General features: G+C 37.5%; 1 protein-coding gene across 6 annotated transcripts in view; it reads left to right on the forward strand.

The window, feature by feature from the left end:
* The window catches only part of STK33 (serine/threonine kinase 33), a 189,170-nt gene that overhangs the window by 135,191 nt on the left and 30,788 nt on the right, over nt 1-23,191 (forward strand). For all 6 annotated transcript variants that reach the window (XM_061440874.1, XM_061440873.1, XM_061440877.1 and 3 more), the window contains 3 exons: nt 10,797-10,872; nt 15,518-15,630; nt 16,074-16,159. In XM_061440874.1, coding sequence (XP_061296858.1) covers nt 10,797-10,872; nt 15,518-15,630; nt 16,074-16,159 — 275 coding nt within the window. The remainder of the gene's footprint in view (nt 1-10,796; nt 10,873-15,517; nt 15,631-16,073; nt 16,160-23,191) is intronic.

Genomic DNA, 23,191 nt, shown 5'->3' on the forward strand with positions numbered 1-23,191 from the left:
AAAATTCTTAAAGAGATGGGAATACCAGACCGCCTTACCTGTCTCCTGAGAAATCTGTATGCAGGTCAAGAAGCAATAGTTAGAACTGGACATGAAACAACAGACTGGTTCAAAATCAGGAAAGGAGTACATCAACACTGTATATTGTCATCTTGCGTATTTAACTTAAATGCGGAGTGCATCATGTGAAACGCCAGGCTGGATGAAGCTCAAGCTGGAATTAAGATTGCTGGGAGAAATATCAATAACCTCAGATATTCAGATGCACCACCCTTATGGCAGAAGGTGAAGAGGAACTAAAAAGTCTCTTGATGAAGGTGAAAGAGGAGAGTGAAAGAGTTGGTTTAAAACTCAACATTCAGAAAACGAAGATCATGGCATCTGGTCCCATCACTTCATGGGAAATAGATGGGGAAACAGTAGAAACAGTGTCAGACTTTATTGTTTGGGGCTCCAAAATCACTGCAGATGGTGACTACAGCCATGAAATTAAAAGACGCTTTCTCCTTGCAAGGAAAATTATGACCAACCTAGACAGCATATTCAAAAGCAGAGACATTACTTTGCCAACAAAGGTCTGTCTAGTCAAGGCTATGGTTTTTCCAGTAGTCATGTAAGGATGTGAGAGCTGGACCATAAAGAAAGCTGAGTGCCAAAGAATTGATGCTTTAGAACTGTGGTGTTGGAGAAGACTCTTGAGATTCCCTTGGACTTCAAGGAAATCCAACCAGTCTATCCTAAAGGAAATCAATCCTGAATTTTCACTGGAAGGAGTCATGCTGAAGCTGAAGCTCCATACTTTGGCCACCTGATGGGAAGAGGCAACTCATTGGCAAAGATCCTGATGCTGGGAAAGATTGAGGGCAGAAGAGGAAGGAAGTGACAGAGGATGAGATGGTTGGGTGGTGTCATCAACTCAGTGGACATGAGTTTGAACAAATTCTGGGAGATAGTGAAGGACAGGGAAGCCTGGTGTGCTGCAGTCCTTGGGGTTGCAAAGAGTTGGACAGGACTAAGTAACTGAACAACAACAAATAATTCAGTTTGTTATCACTTTAGTTCAGAACTTTGAGTGTAGCTTTCTTTCCTGCTGCCCTTATGTTTTTTGATGTTAGGATTATACTATCCTCATTTTAAAAATAAAATATTTTCATTTTTTGTATGTTCATGAACCATTTAAATAATAGAAATTACCTACTCATTAATTATTTGATGAGATTTCCCCTTAAAATTTTTGGTCATGGTACCCTGTGGGGATAAAATTTCTATTATTTTCTTTTTTTAAGTTTTTGTTTATTTATTTATTTTGGCTGTTCTGGTTCTTTGTTGCTGCACGCAAACTTTCTCTAGTTGCAGCGAGCAGGAGTTACTCTTTGTTGCAGTGTATGGGCTTCTCTTATTGCAGAACATGGGCTGCAGGCACTCAGCTTGTGAGCCGAGTTGCTCCACAGCATGTGGGACCTTCCCAGACCAAGGATCAAACTTGCGCCACTGCATTGGCAGGTGACTTTCTAACCGCTAGACCACCAGGGAAATCCCTATTATTTTTAATTTATATTAGGTTATTTAAGTTTTTCACATTTTGAATCATTTTGATAATTTATATTTTTCAGAAAATTGTTCATTGCGATTTTAAATTTTATTGGTATAAAGATGCATATTACATTCACTTGTAATTCTTAGATCTGTGGTTTTGGCTCCATATTAATTCTTAATATTTATTAAGAAGGCAATATAATTTAATATTAGCAGTATGGCCTCTGACATCACTGGCTAACTTGGGACTCTAACTCTGCCACTTGCTTTCTGGTTAGCCCTGTACAAACAACTTTGTCATGGTTTCTACTTTTGTATAATAGGGATTATGCCACCCTTCTATAAAAAAAAAATGAAGGATCTATTTTGTGTCAGACACTGTTCTAGGGGTTGGAAATATAATAGTGAACAAAACAAGAAAATGTGTGTTGGTGCAAACATTAATAAAAAAGATTAAAAAAATATCTGGTATGTTAGCGAGAAGTGCTAAGGAAGAAAAATAAAACAGAAAAGGGTAGAAGATGTACTTTAGGATGGTAATAATAATATCTTTTTATTAGATTGGCATAGAATTAAATGTAAAGTGCTTAGCACAGTACATGGCACTTATGCTCAATTTTAGTTCTTGTAATAATACTAACCATTTTTTCTTGATCAAATTTATTAGTGGCAGGACTATTTATTGAGCTTTCAAAACTCCAGCTTAAGTCTAGTGGTATTTGATTTTCATTGATTTCTGCTTTTATTTTTCTTAATTCCTTCTTTCCACTTACTTTTGGTTTATTTTTAAACTTCCTAAGTTAAATGTTTATTTTCAGTCTTCTTATTTTCTAATAAATGCATTTAAGGCTGTATATTTTCCTCTGAGTACTCCTTTAACTGTTTCTTTTATTATACAGTGTTCTAATTGTTATTAATTTCTTAATAGTCTATGATTTTAGTCTTCTTCTTTAATCCAAAAATTACTTTGAAGTGCTTTTAGAATTTTCTGTGGGATGTGTTTGATACTTATATGATTGTGTTAATTTATCTAACCTTTTGGTTTTCTATCTGATTTTCTTCATTTTATTAGGTAATTGTGAGTTAAAAGATTTCAACTTTAAGGAATTTTCTCTGTGGTTGAACACAAGGTTCATTTTTGCAAACATTAGTTTGGATATTTTGAAAGCATGTACCCTCAGCCCTCTTTATCTGTGGGTTCTACACCTGCAAATTCAACTAACCAATGATCCAAAGTATTTGAGGAAAAAATTTCCAGAAAGCTCTAAAAAGCAAAACTTGAATTTATTACACAGTGGCAACTATTTACATAGCATTTATATTGTGTTAGGTATTATATGTTAATCTAGAGATGATTTAAAGTATATGGGACTATATGGGTAGGTTACATTCAAATATTAAGCCAATTTTTATAAGGGACTTATGCATCCATGAATTTTGGTATCTGACAGCCTGGGGGCTAAAGGGTTAGGGGCTGAATCCTGAAACCAGTCCACTACAGAAGCCGAGGGACGACTATATACTCCTGGTTTGTCAAGCATAAAAGTGTGTGTATGTGTGTATTTATAAAACCAAACATGAGACTTTTGTGATTCAAACTTTTTATTTTATTAATTTTATTGAAATATAGTTGATATGTATGGTCATTTAAATAATTTTAATTCTTCAAGCCCATTAGCAAAATTTATCTTTCCATTTGTTTGTGTTGTCTTCAGTTTTTTCCTCCCAGTCTGTAGGTTATCTTTTCATTTTGTTTGCTGTACGGGAACTTTTAAGTTTGAGTAGATCTCATATGGGAGAAGGCGATGGCACCCCACTCCAGTACTTTTGCCTGGAAAATCCCATGGACGGAGGAGCCTGGTAGGCTGCAGTCCATGGGGTCGTGAAGAGTCAGACACGACTGAGCGACTTCCCTTTCACTTTTCACTTTCATGCATTGGAGGAGGAAATGGCAACCCACTCCAGTGTTCTTGCCTGGAGAATCCCAGGGACGGGGGAGCCTGGTGGGCTGCCATCTATGGGATCGCACAGAGTCGGACATGACTGAAGTGACTTAGCAGCAGCAGCAGCAGCAGATCTCATATGTTTATTTTTCCTTTTATTTCTATTGCCTTGGGAAATTGACCTAAGAACACATTGGTATGATTTATGTTAGAGAATGTTTTGCTTATGTTCTCTTCTAGGAATTTTATGGTGTTGTGTCTTATATTTCAGACTTTAAGCCATTTTGAGTTTATTTTTTTTTTTTTGTATGGTGTGAAGATGTGTTATAAATTCATTGATTTGCATGTGGCTGTCCAACTTTCCCAGCACCACTGTTGAAGAGATTGTCTTTTTTCTATTGTGTGTTCTTGCCCACTTTGTTGACAGTTAATTGACCATAGGTATGTAGGTTTATTTCTGGGCTCCCTGTTCTGTTGCATTGATCCATATGTGGGATTGTTTTCTTAATTTTTTTCTGGAAATTTGTTGTTAGTATATAGAATAAATATCTGCATATTCTGTATCTTGCTATTTTACTGTATTCATTTATTCTAATAGTTCTCTGTTGGCATCTTTAGGATTTTTTGTATATAATATCATGTCATCTGTGAACAGTGACAGTTTTACTTCTTCCTTTCCAATTTGGATTCTTTTTACTTTTTCTTATCTAATTGCTATGGCTAGGACTTCCACTACTTTGTTGAATAAAAGTGAAAAGAGTAGATATCCTTATCTTGTTCCTGTTCACAGAGGATAAGAATTTTTACCATGTAGAAGGAACAGATAAATGCTTTTGGTTCTTTACCATTGAGTATGATGTTCACTGTGGGTTTGTCATTATGGCCTTTATTATGTTGAGGTATGTTCCCTCTATACCAACTTTCTGGAGAGTTTTTGTCATAAATGGATGTCAAATTTTGTCAAAAGCTTTTTCTGCATTTATAGGGATGATCATACGATTGTTACCCTTCATTTGTTAATGTAGTGTATCACATTTATTGATTTGAAGATATTGAACCATCCTTGAGTTACTGGACTAAATTCTACTTAATCATGGTGTGTGGTTCTTTTAGTTTGCTAAGACTTTTTTGAAGTTTTTTACATCTGTGTTCATCAGTGAAATTGGCTTATAATTTTCTTTTTTTGTGGTATCTTTATCTAGTTTTGATAACAGACTGATGCTGGCCTTGTAAAATGAGTTTGGAAGTATTCCTTCCTCTTTAACTTTTTAGAATAGTTTGATAAGGATAGGTGTTAACTTTTCTTAAATGCTTTTTAGAATTTACCTGTGGAGCTATCTGGTATTGGACTTTTATTTTTTGGGAAATTTTAAGTTACTGATCCAGTTTTATCACTGGTAATTGATCTGTTTCTGTTTTTTCCTGATTCAGTCTTAGGAGATTGTGTATTTCAAGAAATTTATCTCTTCCCTCTAAATTGTCCATTTCATTGGTATATAATTGGTCATAGTAATCTCTTATGATCCTTTGTATTTCTGTGGTATTGGTTGTAATTTCTATTTCATTCTGATTTTGTGTCTTTTTTCTTAATGAGTCTTGCTAAAGGTTTATCAATTTTGCTTATCTTTTTAAAGAACTAGCTCTTAGCTCTAAGTCTGTCTCTTTCAGTGATCTTTTCAATATCTTTTTAGTCTCTCTTTTATTTGAGATCTGATCTTTTTTTTTCTCTGTCCTATTAATTTCAGGTTTTCTTTGTTCTTCTTTTTCTAGTTCCTTTAGATATAATGTTAGATTGTTTCTTTGAAGTTTTTCTTGTTTGCTGAGGTAAGGCTTGTATCTCTATAAACTTCTCTATTAGAACTACTTTTGCTGTGTCCCATAAATTATAGATCATTGTGTTTCCATTTTTATTTCTCTTTAGGTATTTTTGATTTCCTCTTTCATTTCTTCAGTGGCCCATTGGTTGTTTAGTAGTATGTTATTTAGACTTCATGTCTTTGTGCTTTTTCAGTTTCTTTTCTTTTCATTTTGCCCAATTCTTTGTGTCTAATTTCTATGTGTTAGGTATGTTGGTTGTATCTTCTGATCTTGGAGAAATGGTGCCTTATATAGGCGATGTCCTGTGGGGACCACCAGGGGCTCCCCTCTGATCACTGGAGTTGTATGTTCTAGGGGTGTCCCCTTTGTGGGCTGCATGCACCCTTTTTTGGTGGGGCTGACTACTGTGGACACACTGGTAGATGGGACTGGCCCCCAACCTGCTTGGCTTTGAGGCTGTGCCACATAGTGACTCTGGGCTTGCTAGAAGGTGAGGTAGGCTTACTGTGGGGTTAACTGCATGGCCTGTGTAGGCCATGCTTGCACCCGCTATTGGCCTGCTGGTGTACAAGGCTTGGTGCCTACATGGCTGCATGGTAAAGAGGAGTGCTAGTTTGCTGGTGGGTGGGCCAGGTCTTGGCAACTGTCTACTAGGGGGCGTAGGGCTGGTTTGTGCCTGCTGGTGGGTGGGGCAGGTCCTGGCACTAATAAGCTAGAGGGAGGAAACCAAAATGATGCTTACCAGCACCAGTGTCCATGTGATAGAATGAACTCCCCACAATGGCTGCTGCCAGTCCTCTGGGGGAGTCCTAGCTGCTTCCTCCCTTCCTGGGAGGTTTTCCAAGATCAGCAACTGGGTCTGACCTGTTTTTCAAACTACTGCCTCTGAGCTGGGTTTCAGAGTGTGAGATATTGTGTGCACGCTTGAAGAGCAAAGTCTGTTGTTTCCTCTAGCACTCCAGCTCTCCTGGATATAAGCCTTGCTGGTTGTCAAAGCCAGGTGTTCTGGGGGCTTATATTCCTGGTGCAGAACCCCTAGACTGGGGAGCCTGATGTGCGGCTAAGAGTCCTCACTCCTTGTGGAGGAATTCTGAGATTGTGACATTCCTCCTCTTAGTGTTTCAGTGACCTGGAAATGTAGGTTCTACCTGTAGGATGTCTCCTCCTCTCCTTCCCATATTCTTGTACTTCCTACTTTATGTCTTAATTGTGGAAAATTCTTTTCTGCTAGTTTTCAGGTCATCCCTATAGATAGTTGCTCTGTAAGTAGTAATTTTGGTGTGTTCGTGGGAGGTGATGAGCTCATAGTCTTCAGTTCTGTCATCTCAGCCACTAGTCCATATTATTAATTTTGCTTGCTTCCTCTGTTGATTTCTAAGAGAGTTATTAAAGTCACTCACTAATGTAGGGCTTTAGTAGATTTTTTTTGTACTTTTAGTAGATTTCATAAAAATATTCTTTATGGAAACATAATTTGTATATAATAAAATACACAGATTTTAAGTGTAAAGTTTAATGAGTTTTGACAAATATATATACTTGTACAATTACCATCTCAGTGAAGATATAGAATATTTCCATCACCCCAGAAATTTCCTTTGTGTCCCTCTCAGTCAATCCCCCACCCAAACCTTAGCAACCACTGAGGATTTCCATTGCCTTAGATTAGTTTTGCTTGTCTAGAATTTATAAAAATTGAATCATAAGTATATATTCTTTTGTGTCTATCTTCTTCTGTTCCATGTAATGATTTTGAGACTTAGCCATGTTGTTATATCAGTAGTTTATTCATTTTTATTCCTGAGGAGTATGCCTGGTTCATTGTTTGTCTATTTGATGCATAAAGTTTCTAAGTTGTTTTATCTTATTTGGGAGGAGGCTACTTTAGATTCTGTTCATATCCTCCTGTTGGCAAAAGACATCTGGTCTGTAGTTACATGGGGAAAATATATCCAAGCGTCCTGAGTTTTATGCCTGCTTATTAGTTGTCTACACTGATAACAAGTGAGAGAACAAGAGAGAAGACAGATGGTTTGTGGGGCTTTGCTGACTTCCTAAGTGGCTCTTTGGCACAGTTGCTCTGGCCTCTGCCTCCCTGTGAGAGCTGTGATGACAGTGCCCGTAGAAATGCCCCTGGTAATTAAGATGACTCTGGAACGATGAGGGCTCTGAATTCCAGGCCCCCACTGAGTGGTAGAGCTATGTGGAAATCTGTCAGGGAATTAGATCATGGAATCGGCCCTTGTCATAGACACATGGCCATAGAGCAACTTGAATGTTTATGATTCAGTATTTTAAAAGTTTAAGGAGGCTTAAAGAATACAAGTAATTGCTTAAAGGAAAATGTTAATTAGTTAATTTTAAGTGATTTGAAGACAAATTACTTAGTTTGTTAATTATCTATAGTTGAGTCTTTTCTCATTCTTCTGTTTACCTTTCAGCTCCTTTTTTTGTTGTTGTTGCTTTTTAGTTCCTTTAAAATAGTTAGAGGAAATGAAATTTCATTTGCTTTTACTGGTTACAGACACATTGTGTGTGTGTGTGTGTTGGGAGGGGTGATTGAAACTGTTTTCTAAAGTGAAAACACCTTTTGCATGGGAGATGCTCTGTAACTGTGTTACTTTAGGTGAGTCACTTAATATGTGTATCTGGACCTTAATTTCCTCACTGGCAAAGTGAGTCAAATGCCTGATACCCATCTCACATGATTCTTAACATAATTTATACGAATAGCATCATTGATGCAAAAGTACTTTGTAAATTTTAAATTTCTATTCAAATACACACAGTTGACCCTTAAACAATGTGGGAGTGAAGCTACATATTAACTTACTGTTGGCCCTCCGGGGTGCTCCCTAACTGTAGAGGTGTAATAGACATATTCCTGGAATAACAAGCATATTCAACTTTTTAAAAACCCAGCCATTATTTAAAAATCTAATCATTAAAAGACCATCACGACCCAGATAATCACGATGCTGTAATCACTCACCTAGAGCCAGACATCCTGGAATGTGAAGTCAAGTGGGCCTTAGGAAGCATCACTACGAACAAAGCTAGTGGAGGTGATGGAATTCCAGTTGAGCTATTTCAAATCCTGAAAGATGATGCTGTGAAAGTGCTGCACTCAATATGCCAGCAAATTTGGAAAACTCAGCAGTGGCTACAGGACTGGAAAAGGTCAGTTTTCATTCCAGTCCCAAAGAAAGGCAATGCCAATGAATGCTCACTACTGCAACAATTGCACTCATCTCACACGCTAGTAAAGTGATGCTGAAAATTCTCCAAGTCAGGCTTCAGCAATACGTGAACCATGAACTTCCTAATGTTCAAGCTGGTTTTAGAAAAGGCAGAGGAACCAGAGATCAAATTGCCAACATCCACTGGATCATCGAAAAAGCAAGAGAGTTCCAGAAAAACATCTATTTCTGCTTTATTGACTATGCCAAAGCCTTTGACTGTGTGGATCACAATAAACTGGAAAATTCTGAAAGAGATGGGAATACCAGACCACCTGATCTGCCTCTTGAGAAACCTATATGCAGGTCAGGAAGCAACAGTTAGAACTGGACATGGAACAACAGACTGGTTCCAAATAGGAAAAGGAGTACGTCAAGGCTGTATATTGTCACCCTGCTTATTTAACTCTATGCAGAGTACATCATGAGAAACGCTGGGCTGGAAGAAACACAAGCTGGAATCAAGATTTCCGGGAGAAATATCAATAACCTCAGATATGCAGATGACACCAGCCTTATGGCAAAAAGTGAAGAAGTAAAGAGCCTCTTGATGAAAGTGAAAGAGGAGAGTGAAAAAGTTGGCTTAAAGCTCAGCATTCAGAAAACTAAGATCATGGCATCTGGTCCCATCACTTCATGGCAAATAGATGGGAAAACAGTGGAAACAGTGGCTGACTTTATTTTTTTGGGCTCAAAAATCACTGCAGATGGTGACTGCAGCCATGAAATTAAAAGACACTTACTCCTTGGAAGGAAAGTTATGACCAACCTAGACAGCATATTAAAAAAGCAGACACATTACTTTGCCAACAAAGGTCCATCTAGTCAAGGCTATGGTTTTTCGAGTAGTCATGTATGGATGTGAGAGTTGGACTATAAAAAAAGTTGAGCGCCAAAGAATTGATGCTTTTGAACTGTGGTGTTGGAGAAGACTCTTGAGAGTCCCTTGGACTGCAAGGAGATCCAACCAATCCATCCTAAAGGAGATCAGTCCTGGGTGTTCATTGGAAGGACTGATATTGAAGCTGAAACTCCAATACTTTGGCCATCTCATGCAAAGAGTTGACTCATTTGAAAAGACCCTGATGCTGGGAAAGATTGAGGGAAGGAGGAGAAGGGGACTACAGAGGATAAGATGGTTGGATGGCATCACCGACTCATGGACATAGGTTTGGTGGACTCCGGGAGTTGGTGATGGACAGGGAGGCCTGGCGTGCTGCACTTCATGGGGTCACAAAGAGTCAGACATGACTGAGCGACTGAACTGAACTGAATCATTAAAAGGTGTGCTACCTCAAAATAAAATAAAGTTCTACTTTGCGAAGATTGTATAAAGGGACCCTATCATCTCAATAGATGCGGAAAAAGTGTTTGACAACATGCAACATCCTTTCATAGGGCTTCCCAGGTGGTTTAGAAATAAAGAAACCACGTGTAATACAGGAGACTTGAGTTCCATCCCTGGGTCAGGACAATCCCCTGGAGAAGGAAATGGCAACCCATTCCAGTATTCTGCCTGGGAAATCCCATGGTCAGAGAAGCCTGGTGGGCTACAGTCCATGGGGTCACAAAAGAGACAGACATCACTGAGCAACTGAACAACAGTAACGGCAATCACGGGCACGTTGTAAGTAAGAAGCTCAGGGTTGAGGAGGCAGAAATACCTGGACCCTAGGCCTCCCCTGTGACCAATTGGCTCTTTGATTGAGTTATATTATAGGCGTGCTCTCTTTGTCTTAGTTTTCTCATTTAGAAAATGCGGAAGATAACTCATACTGTCATAGGAGTGCTATGAAGTTACTATCACTACTGTTATTTTGCTGAAGTGATTTATAGCTGTTTATCTTAGTTTCTCTGTAAACCCAGATTTCCACATTTTGGGCTTGCTTTAAATTGTATCTACTTCAGGCATGTTTTCAAAGCTATTTTTGGCAAAGACTAAGATATTGTTGCCTTCTACTATAACTCCATGATCTTTGCAAGATCATTTCTTAACAATTTGAAAGAGATGAAAAGTTGTACGTGTCGCTGTGCAGTGTGTGCCGTCATTCCATTAGAAGCTAAATGACAGGAGGGAGGCTACAGCGACATCAATTGTTAAGGCCTGTACATTATTCATTCAACATCTGCTGTTGGTTCTCTTTTTCCCTATGGGGGAATAAATTACATCACATCAGCACATTTTTCATGCTTTGTGTTTAAGCATTTAAAAGTCATTTATTGTATTATTAATATTATTTTATTTCTGCTTCTTTGGCAGCCCCTGAAGTTATCAATGCCCACGACTATAGCCAGCAGTGTGACATTTGGAGCATAGGTGTCATAATGTACATTTTGTAAGTAGCCTGCTAAATGTACAATTTAAAATAAATGGATGTCCCCTAACAATGGAATTACATAGATTTTAATTTACAGCGAAACAGTGTGATGTCAAGAAAGCAACTGGAGAAACAACTGGGAAGTTATTATAAAAGCTGTCTTATCCATTGCCAGGTCCATCTATTAGGCACTTTTTTAATACAATCAACTTGTAAGTTTCAACTTTGCTTTTCATTGATCTATAAATGCTGCAATGCACTGAGCAAAGTGAAAAACTTGCCTCAACACCTCTCTGATCCTTTGCTACAAACCAAAAGCTTGTTCGTCTTTTCTTGAGATTCACTTTCAGAGTATCAGGTAGATTAACATAGAGCATCAGGTAGAGGGAAGGTCCTGGACTTGGCACTAGGGCTCCCCTGTGGACAGGGCATGTTCAGGCAGCAGGCGGTAACCAGATAAAGGTTCAGTCCAGGGTCTAGGGAGTATTCTGTGATTCCTACTTCTCTTCATGCTACTGAAAACATTGGTCTTTCTTGTTCTCTCTTTTGTCTCTCTCCCAAGATTCAGTCAGACCCCATGGCCTGTATTTTTCCTTTGAGGCGTCCTCACATATTATTCAATTTCTCTTCACTTGTATAATTTCTCCTTATGACCCCTTTCTAGAAGATTATAGTGTCTTTTTGTCTGTTCTCCTTCTTGTGGTTCATCCTTCATACAGTTGTCAGGGTTGTCTTTCTAAATCACAAATCTGGTTATACTGCTTTCCTGACTAACAGCCTCCGTTGATTCTCCCTTGCTATAGGAAACTGTCAGCGCATCCCCACATGGCGTGATGCAAAGCTTTCACAGCTTGGCTCCAGCGTGCCTTTCCAACCGTGGTCTGCATGTGTGTCCCCATGCATTTACCCTCTTCTGGTGTCCACTCGAGGCTGCTCCTTATGACTCAGGTGCCCTGTGTTTCATGCCTCTGGGTCTTTGCTCATGTAATCCACTCTGCCTCAGTGGTCATTTTTCTTCTGTACTAACCTCTTTCCTGGGTGTGTCCAGCTCATACATTAGCAACTTCTATTTCCCTGAGTCCTACTCTGCCCCAGCAGAGTTAGTATGTTCATTATGTATATACTTCCCCTTACTCCATGAGATTTAAGGCAACATATTAATACAAAGGTGCATGCAAAACAGTAACATTGAAAGAAAAACAAGACAATAATATTTAATCAGGCAAGTTTGCACATGTATAAGTTTGATAGAATTAATTTTTCACTTTTCTGTGTTCTCATTATACTTCTAAAAGCTATATTATAATGTAATACAATTATTGTATTATAGGTATTGTCTCTGTTTTTCTTGCTCTAAATTCCATGAAGGACAGAGATCTGATTCATCTTTGCATCCCTAGTATCTGGCACCATAGTAGACATGTAGTCAGTGCTCAATATATGTTTTTTATATTGAATTAAAGTGAATTGTCTGAGAATGTTCTGAAAAGTTAGTGGTCATTGTTCTGCTTCTTGGTGAGTATGAACATTTTTATGTTGATGCAACATTAGTTTTATGATCACATTGAAGATTTCACTGTGCACTACCTCTTCCAGATCGTTTCTAAATATTGACATCACAGTAGTTACATTTTCACAGTCCTGTGAAATGAAATACACAGGCAGTAGAAATTGGATGTTGTGATTGTAGCTGTAACTCAGATACTCAACACATCACTGCTTAGACTGCATAAAGTATAAATGTATTCACAAAATTTTTGATCATTGTTTTGTGCTGCTTAGGATTATATTAAAACTCTGAGCCTTAGTTTTAAATTAAAATATAGCTATTTAAAATTAGTATTTTATTCTCTCATGATTTCTAGACAACACAAGTCAAATATATATGTAATCTATTATTATACCAATCGTGGTATTTGCTGCCTTCTTGATTTGAACTTGGTGTATTACATGTCTTAAATTTTTTCCTCCTACTTAAAGATGTAATTTTAATTTTTCTGCTTCTGAGCATGACTGCATATCATAATAAAGACATCTTTTTTTTCCTTTACAGTAGATTCTTACTTCAGAGAAGGCAGTGGCACCCCACACCAGTACTCTTGTCTGGAAAATCCCATGGAGGGAGGAGCCTGGTGGGCTGCAGTTCATGGGGTGGCTAAGAGTCGGACACGACTGAGCGACTTCACTTTCACTTTTCACTTTTATGCATTGGAGAAGGAAATGGCAACCCACTCCAGTGTTCTTGCCTGGAGAATCCCAGGGACGGCGGAGCCTGGTGGGCTGCCGTTTATGGGGTCGCACAGAGTCAGACACGAATGAAGCAACTTAGCAGCAGCAGCAGCAGCAGACTCTTACTTAATCTGTGCCTGTTCATTAATCTACCTGAGCCCAATGGTCTTATAGATCATTTCCTTCACCAAGGGCACAAACATATTACCTTCTCTGGGGGCGGGGAGGGGTTTCTTGTTTATCAGTTACCCCTGATTCATTGCTACTTAATTGGACAATGATAGCATACTTTCTCAAGGTGAAATTAATATAAATGCTCTTTATGGGCACCATCTTTTGCTGTTTTGATTCCTGTGAAACAGAAAATAATCGGAAGGCCTTAAGAGGTATTTTTCATGTCTTGGATTCTCTTTTCTGGATGTGCAGAAAATTGCTGTCATAAAATTTCATGTGCTGCTGATTGACCAACCATTAGATACATTTTGTGTAAGTAAAATTGTAAAGGACAGAAAAAAGTGAAATTTTTAAAACATAGCCCTTGAGCTATAGTTGCATGTTAGGCAGTGTAGGAGCAGCTAAGAAATTGGTGAATGTACATACCACTGGTTGTTAACAGACTCAATGAGCTGGGCTTTTGTTGGCCTGTACTTGTTATAATAGATAGTAATTGCCCATAAGACCATTTTTCTGACTTTTTTTGAATGGCATTTAAAAACTAAATAATAGTAAAGCAAATTGAATCACAGAGAAAAGGGTTAGAATGAGCTGGAGAAAGAGAAAGTATTAAAATGAGAGTTTGTGGAACAATTTAATATTTATCGCTTAACAAGAACCTATTGGTAAATGAAAAGCTCTGTTGCCCAGCCTAGTTTGATAAGCTACATGAAAATGACTCACCCTTCACACCGGAAAAATCATTATCATCATAATCATTATCATGTAGAATATTTATCAAATTTAGACTTATTTGACTTCCCTGATGGCTCAGAAGGTAAAGCCTCTGTCTACAATGTGAGAGACCTGGGTTCTATCCCTGGGTTGGGAATATTCCCTGGAGAAGGAAATGGCAACCCACTCCAGTACTCTTGCCTTGAAAATCCCGTGGATGGAGGAGCTTGGTGCAGGCTACTGTCCATGGGGTTGCAAAGAGTCGGGCACGACTGAGCGACTTCACTTTCAGACTTATTTGAAAAATATTAATGGGAAAGATTTTTTAAGAAACTTAAGAAAAATGTAACTTTAAAAAATCAGTAAAAATCTGTTAAGAGACCTAGAAATCATTATACTTATGTACATAAAAGACCAGCATTTGGAAAGTGTAATGGAATTATACCATTTTATTCTTTCAGTAATAAAGTGGAAAAATATAATCCTGAGAGCTAAAGAATAGACATAGAGAGTTAGCATTGCCTCTGTGATGAGTCCAGGTCCAACTTCTGTCTGGTTGTCATTGGGAGAATCTGGTTGTTGTCTACAGGATGTCCCTCAGATGTTGGGATTGACAAGAAAGATGATGGCTAACATTTGTAACTTTTAAGCACATAGTTTTGGACTGGATCACCTATTGACGCATAGGCTTGCCATGCTCTTTGTAAAGTATAGCATGTGACTGTGAAGTTGCTCAGTTGTGTCCGACTTTGCGATCCCATGGACTGTAGCCTACCAGGTTCCTCCATCCATGGTATTTTCCAGGCAAGAATACTGGAGTGGGTTGCCATTTCCTTCTCCAAAAGTATAGCATAGTACTTCCTTTAAAAGGTTCTAAAGACTCATAGTCCTGTACTATGAAATTTACAATAAGTCCATGTTTATACATGCTACTCATGGGTCAAATTCATCATCTGGTTTTCCTCCTTCAGATTTTCTTCATTTTGTATATAATTTTTGAAGAGTTGTGGCTATTTTAATGGATTTTTTTATTTTGACTCAGAGCCAGTAGGCCTCAGGATCATTCTTACCGTCATCACCAGTCTTTGTGTAACATTTTACCATGGATAAAAGTCTTCCACTGTCACTAGAAGAAGTAATCTCATTAGACTGTGATGACTCAGTGTATCTTTCTGTTAAGTCCAGTGTACCTTAAGGCAGAGGCTTACCCTTCCTCACATTGAAGTGTCTCTCCTCTGTTCTCCACCACTATTACTGTGCACCTAAACTCACACACCTTTTTGTATTTTAACCCCATTTAAGCTTAGTGTTTTCCCACCTGAAAGAGCTTTGCACATGTGGAAGTTCCAATGGATAGAAGAGCCTAGCACTAATCTCCCAAAACCCCTTTTTTTCCATTTCTACATCCAGAGAAGTTCCCACCTCTTCCTCTCCTTTACTTAAATATGAAGCACCACTGCTTTCAAGTTCTATGGAAACTTAATTTTTAATAGCCTTATTTTGATTGTTTAAAAGAATCTAAACAGAATGATTGCCTTTGCTGTAGATTATGTGGAAAAGCACCCTTTATGGCAAGCTCAGAAGAGAAGCTTTTTGAATTGATAAAAAAGGGAGAACTACATTTTAAAAATTCAATCTGGAATTCCATAAGTGATTGTGGTAAGTATAGATGTGCTATTATTTATTAAAGCAAATATGCATAATATAAGAAAGCCAGCCAGTAATTTAGATACTTTAAATCTCTGAGTAGCCATTAAATTTACTTGTAGAAATAAAAACCATTTACTTGTGGAAATAGTGCTATCTTCACTGTGACTTTTATAGTTGAAACTTAAAAACAGAAAATGTGTACTAAACACTGAAGAGGAAATTTTCTGATCAAATAGCTAATTTTTACTGAAGACTATAAACCAGGTTATCCAGGCAATAAAACCTCACTTTCAGCCTTAAACTTTGTTTAGTATTAGCCATATGTACTGATGATATTTGTTCTAACTGATATGTTTCCTTCGTGTCATACAGACTTAATCCTAAAATTGGAAAATATGTGATATTAATTATAGTTAAGATATATAAGATAGGATTTTTTCCTTTATTTGCAGCTAAAAGTGTTTTGAAACAACTTATGAAAGTAGACCCTGCTCACAGAATCACAGCTAAGGAACTACTAGATAACCAGTGGTTAACAGTAAGTTTCAATACTACTGCCTTTTTTAAAAAATGTTGGCACGCTACCATTGCTTATTTCTTTTCATCTGGCCTTATAGTCTATATATAGTCTTAAAACAGTCATTTAGTTTCATCTTCTGACAAGTTAAAAAAGTTATTGAGTGCTGACACATTTCTGAAATGGGTATTTTCAAACTGTTAAAATTACTACCACAGTTGTTTATATGTGTTTATAGAGGTTTAAATGAACTTTTCTATTGTATCAAGTCCAGTAGAATAGAGCTGAGAAATTTCCTTTGTTAAATATGTGGACTGTTGACGCAGTCTGTATAGTTTAGTGATGTAAAGCCCTGGAACTGTCTACTTCTCTTTCAGCTCTTTGGATGCAGAGAATCTACAGGGACTCAGAAAAGCCAAGGTCTTCTAACAGTGGCTGTTGCCTGGCTTGAAATCTTGAGTCATTATTCATTTGCATATTGCTTTCCCCCATTACACTAATGCCTCGAGCAGTAACCCTGTCTTAAGTGATCTTCGTATCCCTGTTACCCAGAACATTACCTGGTCACAACAGGAACTTTGGAAGAGGATGCTATTACCTCTCAATAATTATTCTCTCTTTCTTCTGTGGTCATGAGGATCCTGACTTTTCACTGGTAACATTCTTATCTAGTCTTCTTTACTAGTTATCCCCTATCTTTGCTAGTTACAGTGCTGGTCAATGAGATCTAAGTGCAGGTAAGAGTAATCTCTGGGAAGTGCCCTTAAATGGAGGGAGTATGGCATTCCTCACATCCATCTTCTTTCCTAGTGACTGCAGTGCAGCTGCGATGGATGGAGTTTGAGTAGCCATATTAGATAATAAAGTGGAATATAAACAGGATAGGAGAGCAACACGATTCTAGGAACCAGGGCTCTTAGTGTAGAGAGCTGCCACACCAGCCCTTGAATGCCTACCTCCAGACATTTTTAGATGAACAGGAAACAAATGACTGTCATCTTTGAGATACTGTGAAATGTGCAGTTAAGCCTAATGCCAATTAGTACAGTACTCAGTAAATAATGGCTGAATGAGTAGATGATTCAGTGAATGAATAAGTCTGTAGGTATGTCAGAAAATGCCTGAAAATGGAAACTGGAGATTCCAGAGACATAGGAATATTTTACGTCTTTTACTTATTAGACACTGTGTTAGATATTGGAGATACATAATATGCTTATATTACAGTAGTATTGTTGAGAAATGATGGTGGCTTAGACAAGGTGGTAGCAATAGAATTGAAGAGAAATAAATGTGATATATTTTTAGATATATTTGTTAATATTTGGTGATGGATTAGATAAGGGATGAGGATAAGGGAGGAATCAAGGGTGAATTTTAGATTTTGCTTTAACAGCTGGTTGGATGGTAGTGCCATTTACTGAGATGTGGAAGACTGCAGGAGAAACATTTTTTTCCTGGGGGAAGAGTGGTGAGTCAAGAGTTCCACATTGGCCATGATAAATTTGAGATGCCTATGTCACATTCAAGTGGAGATTTCCAATAGATCATCGAAAGTATGAGCCTGGAACTGGAGAAGAATGAACTGGAGATATAAATCTGTGAATCCTGAGTATACAGATGCCATATAAAGCCATTGTGTTGAAGAGATGAATTAGGAAGAAAATGCGGATAGAAAGGACAAGAGGCCTCAGCAGTCTGCTTTTAGACACTGCAACATTTAGAAGAGTAGAAGCTAGCAATGGAGGCTGAAAAGGAATAGCTAATGAGGAAAGAGGAAAGTTAGGAGGGTACTGCCAAGAAAGTTGAGTAAGAAAAGTGTTTGAGAAAGCAAGAACAGTCAGCCCCCAGATAAATGCTGCCTAGAGGTAAAGATGAGAATGAATTTTCATTAGAATGGCCAACAGAGGGATTGATGGTGACCCTGGAGTCCTTGATAGATTTTAGATACCATAAATTTATAGTGATACCACTGTGATTTTCCTTTGGGAATTTCTAATCATTTATTGGAATAATTTTTTTTCTTTAAGGGCTAAAAAATTGCCTTCACTCAAAAATAGTTTATAACTGCCCTCTTCTATGAATGTGTTGAACTCTCAAATGATTCTGTGCAATAAGTATTTCTGGCCTAAAGTAATTGTGCAAATGAGTTAGCAGCTAGATCATTGCAAAACAGCTGAGTAGATTTGTAGTAGAGCAAAATAAAAAACTGTAAAACAGATGGTGTGCTTTAGAAATCTATCTCTTTTCAGCATCACACAACATTCGGGTTTGGCCATTTAATTATTTGTTTTCTAATTAGTGAAACTTTATTTCTGGCTTTGGTCATTTTTCCAGAAGTCTCCATTTTTGAGCCTCTGTAACAATTTGTCTCTATGTAGTCTTTGCCAAATGGATAGAGAAGTGACAGATAGCGTGTACTATATCGGACTATCCTGAGGAGTTCAGTATATGAAGTTTAGAATACTGGCATTTTGTAAACTTCTGAAAGGCAAAACTCTTTTCTTCTTAACCACTTGAAGTCTCGCTTCCTATAATTCGTGTCCTCTGTTTGAAATAATCTAAAGAGGACATGTTAGTTCTCTCAGTGCCTTACCACTTTATAACAAGAGCTTATCTTCCAATACCGGACGAACAGTGACATTCTTTTCAAAGAGCTTTATTGGATAAAAAGTTTCCATGGTTTACTCTATATATTGTGCGTTTTGAAATACGGTACACATCTGAAAAGTATTCTGAGAAAAATAATCATTGCTTCCCTATGTACATTTAAGTCAATGGGTCTTAAACAGATATTATCATCCTGATTTCAAAAGTCCAAGGTCAGATGCAAGGAAAAACAGCCAATAAATGACTTTCCTACAAAGGGAGAGTTTGATGATGACACCCCTTGCCAGGAGTATGCCTGCTATCCTCTTTATCTTTTTCTACCTTTTTGCCCTCTTTATTCTCAACAGTAGTTCAGGAGTTCATTCCTTGTTAGATAGTTAACAGTTGCCCCTTGGTATTCAATCCCCTGATAACGACTAACACCAAGAATTTGCACATTTAATGTTTCCCTAGTACTTTCAATGCCTGCTTATATTTAAGAACCTTGCTGTAAATTAATGAAACATTTTTCTTCTATGGCTTGTCAAAAAGCGGTTTCCAGATTTGAGCTCTGTTGGTATTATTCAATAATTCCTTCAACAGATTTTTTTTTTTTTTTTTTTTGGTGCCTGCCATGTACCATGCCTTGTGCTAGGTAATAAAATTCAGTTAAAGACATATAGGACCCAGTCTCTGACATGAGGAATTTACAATATAATAAGGGAAACAAGCTATGTATAAGATATAATGCAAGGAAGAAAATGATAAATGGCATAAGAGATTGCCAAATGACCAGAGAGGTACAGAGGCAAGCGAGTGTGAAATCAGGAAGTTTAATTTGACTGGCAGATAAGATGCCTACAGGAAACAAGTGGGAAATGAGACTTTTAGAAAAGGAAGGAAAATTGTGAGGGCCCTTGAATCCCAGACTAAAGAGTTTTAACTTCCTGCCATAGATAGTAGAGAACAATTGCATGCTCTTTGAAAGAAGGAAATTATCATTATAGTGTATCAGTCTTGCAGAGTGGCTCATTTTAAATGGGACAACAGTCATTTATATTTTTTTATATAAACCTTTTATTTTAGAATAGTTTTAGGTTTATGAAAAAGCTGCGAAGATAATACAAAGACTTCCAATATACCACTCACCTTGTTTCCCCTAATGTTGAGATCTTGTATTACTATAGTACGTTTATCATAACTAGTGAGCCAATATTGATACATGGATGTTAACCTTAGTCCATTCTTTTTTTTTTTCCTTCAGTTTTTTAAGTTTGAGGGGCATAGCATAGTGACTTGCCTTACATGTGTCATGAAATGGTCATCACAATAAATTTAATGAAGCCACATAGGTACAAAATGAAAGAAATTGGAAAAAAATGTATTTCCTGGTGATTAGAACCCAGGATTTACTCTATCAACTTTCATATATAACATAGAGCTGTGTTAATTATATTTATCATGCTGTATATTACATTCCTAGTACTTATGTATCTTAAAACTGGGAATTTTACTTGCCTAGTACTTATTTACCTTATAACAGGGAATTTGTGTCTTTGACTGTAGCTATCCAATTCCTACTTCCGTATTCCTGGCCTCGTGTAACCACAAGTTTAATCTCTCTCTTTCTATGAATTTGTTTTTGAAGTATAATTGACCTACGATGCTATGTTAGTTCCTGTTACACAACATACTGATTGGATATTTCCTCACATTTCAAAATGATAAGTTAGTTACGATACATCACCGTACAAAGATATTACATAGTTACTGACTATATTCCCCACACTGTGCCTTCCTTACCCATTTCATACTCATTTATTTTGCAACTATATGAATACCATTTATTTATTTATTCTTTTTGGCGGTGCTGGGTCTCTGCTGCTCCACGAGGGATTCGTCTAGCTGTGGAGGGCAGGGGGTACTCTGTTGTGGTGTGGTGCTTCTCATATGCTGGCTTCTCTTGTGGAGCACTTTTTCTAGGGCGTCATTTAAATGTCTATGTTGATTTTAACAAGTGCTTTTTTATTTTAATTCATAAGGTACTATAAGGGTACAAAGATGATTAAAACAGTCTCTCCCTTGAGTAATTCACCACAAATTACAGTGTGCTTTGCTTTATAGTCAGACTTTACAAAGCTCTTATAATGAAGTGTAGGGTCTAATTTCAGAACACTCTTTCCTATGTATGAACAGGTCTTCGTTCACTAATTTACAAACTGTTATTCAGGTTTTAGTCATTAGTTTTTGACCTTTAGCCTACACTTTATGGAAAAGAATTGAAATTTTCTGATACCTAATTATTGGGTATTTTTTTTGCTACCATATATTTTCATCCTAAATATATTAAGGCTCTAAACTTTATATTATATATTTAGTTACTCTTAAATTATGAATTATCTTATGTATATGAATATGATTTTGAAGCCCTCTTTAATGAAGTTTTTTTAAAAAAAATTATGTTAAAAAGAAGCTCATGAACCAGGAACCTTGGGCATTTACTCAATATTCAATGATTGGTACATACTTAATAATTCAAACAAATATTTATTGAATAACTACTATGTACTGTGGAGGACACAAGAATGAGTCTGACATAGTCCTTTCCTACAGGTTACCCACACTCTAGTGGAGGGATTGAAGAAAAAACACAGGCAGAGAATGCGTATTTGATATGTGTGTGTGCAAAAGTCCGCCTGCAATACAGGAGACCTGGGTTCAATCCCTGGGTCATGAAGATCCCCTGGAGAAGGAAATGGCAACCCACTCCAGTATTCTTGCCTGGGAAACCTCATGGATAGAGAAGCCTGGTGGGCTACAGTCTATGGGGGTCACAAAGAGTTGGACATGACTAAGAAAGTTTCACTTCACTTAATATATATATATTTAAAATAAGCATATAAAAATGTACTCTCTATATGATATGTGGTATGTAATAAATTATATACTATAAAATATATAAATGTTCTCTAAATATTATTATATACTTTTATTTATATGTATATTATATACTATATTTAATATATAAAACATGTATTTATATAAAGTAAGTAGTGTAGTAGTAGTACTATTAGGTTTTTAAGAAGAGAGCTATTATTCCTTTTAGTGGATTATAAAAACTGCTTAAGTGAGAAACTTGTATGTAGGACAAGGAGCAACAGTTAGAAATGGATGTGGAACAATAGACTGGTTCAAAATTGGGAAAGGAGTACATTAAGGCCGTAAATTGTCACCCAGATTATTTAACTTCTGTGCAGAGTACATCATGTGAAATGCCAGGCTGGATGAATCACAAACTGGAATCAAGATTGCTGGGGGAAATAGTAACAGTCTTAGAAATGTACATGATACCACTTTAACACTTTAATGGCAGAAAGTGAAGAGGAACTAAAGAGCCTCTTGATGAAGGTGAAAGAGGAGAGTGTAAAAGCTGGCTTAAAACTCAGCATTCAGAAAACTAAGATCATGGCATCCAGTCCCATCCGTTCATGGAAAACAGATGGGAAAACAGTGAAAACAGTGACAGACTTTATTTTCTTGGGTTCCAAAATCACTGCAGATGGTGGTGACTGCAACCATGAAATTAAAAGACACTTGCTCCTTGGAAGAAAAGCTGTGACAAACCTAGACAGCGTATTCAAAAGCAGAGACATTACTTTGCTGACAAAGATCTATCTAGTCAAAGCTATGGTTTTTCCAGTAGTCATGTATGGATGTGAGAGTTGGACTATAAAGAAAGCTGAGTGCCAAAGAATTGATGCTTTTGAACTGTGTTGTTAGAGAAGACTCTTGAGAGTCCCTTGGACTGCAAGGATATCAAAACAGTCAATCCTAAAGGAAATCAGTGCTGAATATTCATTGGAAGGATTGGTGCTGAAGCTGAAGCTCCAATCCTTTGGCCTTCTGATGCGAAGAACTAACTCATTTGAAAAGACCCTGATCCTGGGAAAGATTGAAGGCAAGAGGAGAAGGGGACAACAGAGGATAAGATGGTTGGATGGCATCACCAACTCAATGGACATGAGTTTGAGCAAGCTCCAGGAGATGGTGAAGGACAGGGAAGCTTGGCATGCTGCAGTCCATGGGGTTGCAAAGAGTTGGACACAGCTGAGCGACTGAACAACTGCATCTTTTCTGAAGATTAAACCTAGAGTAACTTTAGAGAGAAACCTCATGGTAACAGGATTCAGAGAATAGGGATACCCCTAGGAAGATAAAGGGCTATTTTGAGATGGCATGTATGGTGGGTGAGACTACAACCAGGACAGGAAGTAAAAATAGGAAGACAAAGACAACCCAAGTTCCCCCTTTGCCTCGCTCTTTGCCTTGGGACACTGGTGCCTGTTCTCTCACAGGGATCAGAAGTAATAAAATCAGAGCAGTGCTGATGCCCTGCTTGAGTGAGAAGCTAAGGAAAATGGGTGGGAATTACTGGGTCTAAACCAATGACTTACCTGTTGGCCT

Source organism: Bos javanicus, chromosome 15 (genome assembly GCF_032452875.1).
Source record: "Bos javanicus breed banteng chromosome 15, ARS-OSU_banteng_1.0, whole genome shotgun sequence".
In the NCBI taxonomy this organism is placed as follows: Eukaryota; Metazoa; Chordata; class Mammalia; order Artiodactyla; family Bovidae; genus Bos; species Bos javanicus.